This window comes from Engystomops pustulosus, chromosome 2 (genome assembly GCF_040894005.1).
Source record: "Engystomops pustulosus chromosome 2, aEngPut4.maternal, whole genome shotgun sequence".
Classification (NCBI taxonomy): Eukaryota; Metazoa; Chordata; class Amphibia; order Anura; family Leptodactylidae; genus Engystomops; species Engystomops pustulosus.
Genome location: NC_092412.1, coordinates 137,502,383 through 137,509,590, shown reverse-complemented (window position 1 = coordinate 137,509,590; position 7,208 = coordinate 137,502,383). Strand labels below are relative to the sequence as shown.

The window sequence follows — 7,208 nt, the reverse complement described above, 5'->3', positions numbered from 1 at the left end:
GAAAGGGGTTAGATACCCCCAAACTGTCTAGCTGTATAGCTACATTTGCAGAATTATCAATCAAACTTTGAGAAAGCTACCACTCAGAAGTGGGGACACTTTGCTATCATTCCAAAACTTGGTGATACAGCCGAGGCACAAATACCAAGGAAGCTTCCATGCTTCTGTAGTGCCACAATCCAGCTTTAAGACCCAGTGGACTCCTGTCACACATCCCAACATACGTGCAGCTGATGGCGCGCGGGAACCAGATTGTCTTTGATTAGTGGCATTTTTTATATACCAAATGACACACGGTACAACCATAGCACACATCCCATTGAGGTTATCCAAAGGGTTTAGTGCGGTCTAGAGTATATTTGCAATCCTTAGTAATCTTTGACTTATCCCCTATTCTGAGAATAGCAGACGGGCTAGTTTGGTTGCACCCAAAAGATGTACTGCAAAAAAAACCTTGGATAGTTTAATTATGTATGTGATTAAGTATTTGGGAGCCAAAACTTCATTCTGCAGATAGCAAACGTATGTGTACTATGAACAGGCACCAAGAACCCATTGTGAAATTCAGATCCCAAGTTTCATAGCACATGCTGTCAACATCTCCTCTTTGCTGCGTTGAATTGTATTTGGAAACACACTTCAAATGCAGCGTGTGAACATGGCCTGATATCTTATATCCTCAGGCCGCGGTCACACGTACCTCTAGACGTCCGTTCATAACGCGACGCTAGCGCACAGGGGGAGGTCCTCGGCCCGAACGCACATGCGTTTCCAGAGAACCGCATGCGATCGGCTTAACAATCACATGCGTTATGACGGACGCCTAGCGGTATGTGTGACTGCGGCCTCAAAGAGTGACGTATTAGTAGTACCTGTGAGCTGACATTTGGCTAATTTGCTGATGGCAAGCTGACCACCAGAAATTCCCATTTATTGTATATTTTTTTTCATTGGACTTATTGTATTTCTCTATAAAGTTATAACAAAGGTTTACTAATACAGGCAGTCCCCTACTTAAGGACACCTGACTTACAGACGACCCATAGTTACAGATGGACCCCTCTGCCCACTGTGACCTCTGGTGAAGCTCTCTGGATGCTTTACTATAGTCCCAGACTGCAGTGATCAGCTGTAAGGTGTCTGTAATGAAGCTTTATTGATAAGCCTTGGTCCCATTACAGCAAAAAAATGTTAAACTCCAATTGTCACCTGGGCAAAAAAAAAAAAAATTGTCTGGATCTACAATTATAAAATATACAGTTTAGACTTACATACAAATTCAACTTAAAAACAAACCTATGGAACCTATCTTGTACGTAACCCGGGGACTGCCTGTATATGCTGGCCCAATGAAGGCAAAAAGGACACTTTTTTACCAATTTGTAAATTTTTGCTTTTGTAGCATATAATGTTTTTGGTCTTTTGCTACATATAACCTTGTGTTGAAATGCTGTGTGCACTTACCGTCACTTTGACACATAGCAAATTCACTATTCATGTCCCCTGATCATATATGTCTATTTTTGTTCTCTGCCATGACCACAGCAGCCTTTATGGACAAACCATCAACAACAACAAAAATTAGAACCCATCTTGCCAACGGTGGCAAAAGGAACTTAACCTCTATCGAACATCACACCGACTTTAGACGTCACCTGGTGCTAGTCGCTGGAGCCGGATCAGCAGAAGAGCTATGCAGTGCATGCAGGAGCCGCCACTGCCGCCATGTCTGCAAGAGTTAAGCAACCCCCACAGGAGGTTGTTTTCCCCTGTAACTAAGGCACTTGTAAAAGATGTAAAAAATTTTTAAAAAATAAAAAACTGTGGAAATATCCACCAGGGGTCTTTTATGACCTCATGAGGGGCATATAAAGTAAAAAAACACACAAACACAAAATAATATTTAGAAACATACATCAATATTTCCCAATAGAATTTGTTAAAAAAAAATCCCCCGCTACTCTATAAAAACATTGCAATAGCCAACTGGTATATATATATATACTATGCATTACAAAAAGCCTTTTTTCCACTTTGTGTAAATGTAACCCCAAAAAAAGTTCTTAGACCTTTGTTGACATATCTCAAAAAAATGGCGCAATTTTTTTTTAAAGTAGCACAGAAAAAAAGTTATGCCTCTATGTCATTAAAGCCTTTTCCGGCCTTGTCATTAAGGGGTTAAGTATATAAAAAATTTTTTATTTTTAAGTCCATCAAGTACAATTTTAAAGTCCTGAACACCACCTATAAGTGGTGGGGGAGGGGAAAATCAGTACTTACTCTAAATATTCTCAGCTGGTGTTCCTAACTGTGGCTCCCTGAAGTGCAGACAAACCCAAGTCCCTCAGTGTTTCAACATGCAATCCATAATGCTCAAACAGTTCAATGTAAGAAGACAGTAATGTAAGGTCTAATTTAAAGACATTTTGTATGGCATAAAATATAATGTTTATAATTATATATTGTGTTGTATGCAATATTCTATGTGTTTCCTAGAGTATCTTTCACTATATAATGAAATGTTTTTCAATCCTCTGATTCATATGTATTCACTGCAGTTTTCTGGCATAAATGCATTGGAAAGTAGATAATTCATATTACACACAGAGGGGAGGGATTTATCAAGACTGGGTATATCTTGTCTTAATTCCCACCAGAGTCTATGGTCTCTGTATATATGAAATATATACAAGGTACTGCCTGGTATACAATTATGCTATAACCTGCACCAGCACCTAGCACAGGCTATATAGTAAACGAATGGGGCTGGGGCGCGTCTTCAACCCCCAATTGGTGTGGAGTCTTTTACATGCTTTTTACGCCAAGAATGACTAATGCTGGCAAAAGGCAGGAAAAAGTTGACTGGATTTCAGTGTATGATTCATTTACCTTTTTCTGAAGCTTTCTTTTTTTAGGATAAGGAAAACCATTGTAAAAATTAAGTTGAGTGTCAGCAAGGAAAATCACAGCAGCAAAAGCCACATGAAACTGGTTGTTTTTTTTTTTTTAACCACTACTGAATTATATATTTTTGCCGTATAACCAGCAGCTTTCACCTAGGATGTCCTTTAACCTAAAAAGTGTTCATAAAAAAAAACTGGATCACATCCAACTTCACAAGAGAGAAAGTAGATCCTTTTGATGAATCTAGAATCGCGCATTAAAGGAAACCTACCACTTGTAGTGGCAGGTTTCCGATGGTAATACCGGGCACCAGCTCAGGGTGAGCTGGTGCCGAAGCTTATTTTAGTTAGTGTTTTAAACCGCGGTATCGCGGTTTAAAACACTTTTTAAACGTTGTAGCCGGCGCAGGCAGGTACGCGCTCGGCGCTTACCGTGCACGCGGCTACATAGGAAGTGAATGAGAGCCGCGTGCACGGTAAGCGCCGAGCGCGTACCTGCCTGCGCCGGCTACAACGTTTAAAAAGTGTCTTAAACCGCGATACCGCGGTTTAAAACACTAACTAAAATAAGCTTCGGCACCAGCTCACCCTGAGCTGGTGCCCGGTATTACCATCGGAAACCTGCCACTACAAGTGGTAGGTTTCCTTTAAAGGACACCTGTCATCAGGTCTGTGTCACTTGTCCTGTCACTACTACCTGTTGGAGCAGCTCACAAGGATCCCATCCCAGCCCTTATCTAGTTATTTCATACATTAATCATTGTAAAATCATCTATTTTTTATCATGTAAATGAGGCTGGTCACATGGTCAGAGGCAGTGATGTCACCCCTGTTACCCCTCCCCTCTCCTCCCCCTGCTCATGTCTTTGTGTAATGTATAGTAAAGCATGGCTAGTGTGTGTACTGCATCTGCTGACATGCTGCATCCTCCTAATATACAGGTGAGAGACACAGACATCAGCTACATCATGTACCTGACATGTTCTGCTGTAACATGGCTGCCTGGAGCTGCTGTATACACACACACATGCACACACAGGCTGCAGGGGGCGTGGCCACCAGCACCAGGAAGCACATCATTATACAGCCTCACACCATTATACAGGCTGTCAGTCATGCACTGGGGGTGTGGCTGTGCCTCCCACTCATGAATAGAGTGGACAGCTTGAATATGCTAATGCTTCATTGGACATTTCACAGGTCATTTGCATACAGCTTTAGGACCTCATTGCTTAGGTTTACAGGCGTGTAGAGGGACAATGAAGGGATAGAGGCAATGCTCTCTAATGGCAGTTTATGAAAATATATTTAGTTTAGGGGGGTTATTTTGCATGACGGGTTCTCTTTAAGGGCTCATGTCCAGAAAGGGCATAAAACTGTGCCAATGGGTCAGTGAAAAACATAACGGGAGGAACACTGATGAAAAATGGATTGCAGCTAGGATTCACTATTGACATTCCTGCTTACAGACAGGGTGTGTTCTAAGATGTGATATGTAGATACAAAGCTTCTCGAGAAAATTGTAAGTAATTATATTTCTTTAGTAAATATGGTGCACATACTTTTTTGGAACCTCCTTAAGGACCATTCTTTAATCAGTAGTAACACTGCTTTTAAGAGATCATTGTTGTTCTATGTTGTCCACAATATTATGGCTTGTAGAGGAAACATAATTATGACCAATTATATGAGGTTAGACAACAGGAGGTTCAGGAAATCTTTCAGCGCAATACAGAGCCGTGTGCCATATATTACTATGGAGAGGGGCGGGGGTGGGCAGCACTCATCCCCTCTTCCTCTCCCCGGCGCTGATGTATGCCCACCGCACTATAGTACGGCGGACATACATCGTGTGAATGTATTTCAATGCTAGACAGGTATTCTCTTTGTGCACAAATACCGAAATATGGGTCCCCTCTGAGCTGTTCCCTATTGCCGCCATGCATCCCAGCTTTCAGAGTAACTAAGACAAGATAAAGGATATGTAACGCCTCATAGAATCATTTCACATATAGTAATGCCCTATCGCCACCACCCTAGGGTGCCCCCATACTATAATGCCTCCTGTCCTGTGTTCCTTTACATTGTATATTGCACCCCCTATAAGGCACAGACAAAGTTGAATGCAGGACATACCTCGCACAATGACAATATTGGATACTGTTGGTTAGCTAATATATAAAGCTGAGTGTATGTATGTCTGCTAAAGGAATCTACACCGTTGCGTTTACAGCCGCCAAATTTTGCACAGCGACTCCCTGTGACTTAGGGAATGGCATAGACTAGGTTTTCAGCCAAAAATTTCACCCTGCTCTTCCCAAAATACACTTATTAACCACCATAAACGGGAGTCATTGTCTGCTCAGCTTCTATTGCAGGTCATTAACACCTTACCGACGCATGACATGTATGTCCCGCATCGGCTACGGGTGACTAGAGAGGGCTCACGAGCTGAGCCCTCTCCATAGCTGGTAAGTGTTTGCTGTATATTGCAGCAAACTCCAACAGGTAACACCCGCTATCAGTGCTAGCAATAGATTGATGGATAGATATATCTTTTTATACATATAAATTCCGTATATACTCATGTATAAGCTGTACAAATAATGCTGAAAAACGTCACCTTGGCTTATACATGAGTCAATAAGAATAATAAAGTTATATACTCACCCTTCGGCGGCCCCGATGCTTGGCACAGCTCCCCAATGACGGCGCAGCACCTCTTCTGTCTTTGGTCTTCTGTACAGCTGACAGGGACGAGGCCATGTTATCTTCCATGCGGCCCTGATGACGTCATGGTATGCCCTGGCTGGGCACGTTGTATACTGCAGGGGGCAGGCTGGGCAGGCTATCTACTACAGGGGGCAGGCTATCTACTACAGGGGGTAGGCTGTCTACTGCAGGCTGGGCTGGCTGTATACGGCAGGCTGGGCTGGCTGTGTACTACAGGGGGCAGGCTGGCTATATACTGGGCGGACTGTGACCAATGCATTTCCCACCCTCAGCTTATACTCGAGTCAATAGGTTTTCCCAGTTTTTGGTGGTAAAATTAGGGGTCTCGGCTTATACTGGGGTCAGCTTATACTTGAGTATATACAGTATATATATTTTTTTAACCCAGTCTATTTTGTAAGAGCTAAGAGCAGTTATTATCCCAGCTAATGCCAGTGGCTACCGCTAGTACAGTATATAACACAGTTCTCACCACTGTAAAATCCTTAAACGAAATCTACCATAAAAATCCAGCATGAAATACCAGGGGCATTTACTCGGGGGCCTCTGTGACTGCCTAATATTTGTCAGGCATAAACTTCTTACTTCTAAAATCAACTTATAAACTTATACTAATGAGCCTGATCACCTTCTTGCTGTAGCTTCATGGGCTGTTACACTGTCTCCTCTCCCCCTTCTGCTCACCCCTCTGCTCTATCAGCACTTTCCTCCTCCCTCTGCCATTAGTAATCTCACTGCATTAGAGGAAGTTTCAGCACACAGTGGGAGGAGGGAAATGAATCTGTACAGTGTAACAGCCATAAAAGATTATGAGTAGAGATGAGCGAACACTAAAATGCTCGGGTACTCGTTATTCGAGACGAACTTTTCCCGATGCTCGAGTGCTCGTCTCGAATAACGAACCCCATTGAAGTCAATGGGAGACTCGAGCATTTTTCAAGGGGACCAAGGCTCTGCACAGGGAAGCTTGGCCAAACACCTGGGAACCTCAGAAAAGGATGGAAACGCCACGGAAATGGACAGGAAACAGCAGGGGCAGCATGCATGGATGCCTCTGAGGCTGCTTAATTGCACCATTATGCCGAAATTATGGGCAACAGCATGGCCATGACAGAGTGACAGAATGAAGCTAGATAGCATGTAAAACATCCAATAATTGACCCTGACACTATAGGGGACGGCATGCAGAGGCAGAGGCAGCGGCAGCAGGCTAGAGAGTGGCATGGCGACATACCCTAATTGGACTCAGGCTTCAAACCAATGGGTGTCAGAGAGGAACCAAAGGAGGTGAGCAAGAAGCGCTCAAATAATATCGGTACATGATAAAAGTTTGCCAGTATATTTTGTGGATTACACAGCAGGGTGGCGACAAAGTTAACATGGAAGCCATGAAAACAACCCAAAATTCTGCCTGACACAGCTCGTTTGATAAGGGGACCATGTATGCTTACAGTTCATGCCAGTCGCTGCACTGGCTGCCAGTCTCCTTTCGAATACAGTTTAAAATAATAATAACCCTCATCCATAAAGCTCTGTATAATGCTGCACCCCCCTACCTCTCCTCTCTTATCT

At 43.1% G+C, this 7,208-nt stretch overlaps 1 protein-coding gene across 1 annotated transcript in view; it reads left to right on the top strand.

The window, feature by feature from the left end:
* Positions 1 to 2,314: 2,314 nt before the first annotated feature.
* RLF (RLF zinc finger) overlaps positions 2,315 to 7,208 on the top strand; it is a 71,236-nt gene continuing 66,342 nt past the window's right edge. Inside the window, exon 1 of the mRNA XM_072136648.1 lies at positions 2,315 to 2,387. Within this exon, the coding sequence (XP_071992749.1) occupies positions 2,358 to 2,387 (30 nt within the window). The 5' untranslated portion in view covers positions 2,315 to 2,357. The remainder of the gene's footprint in view (positions 2,388 to 7,208) is intronic.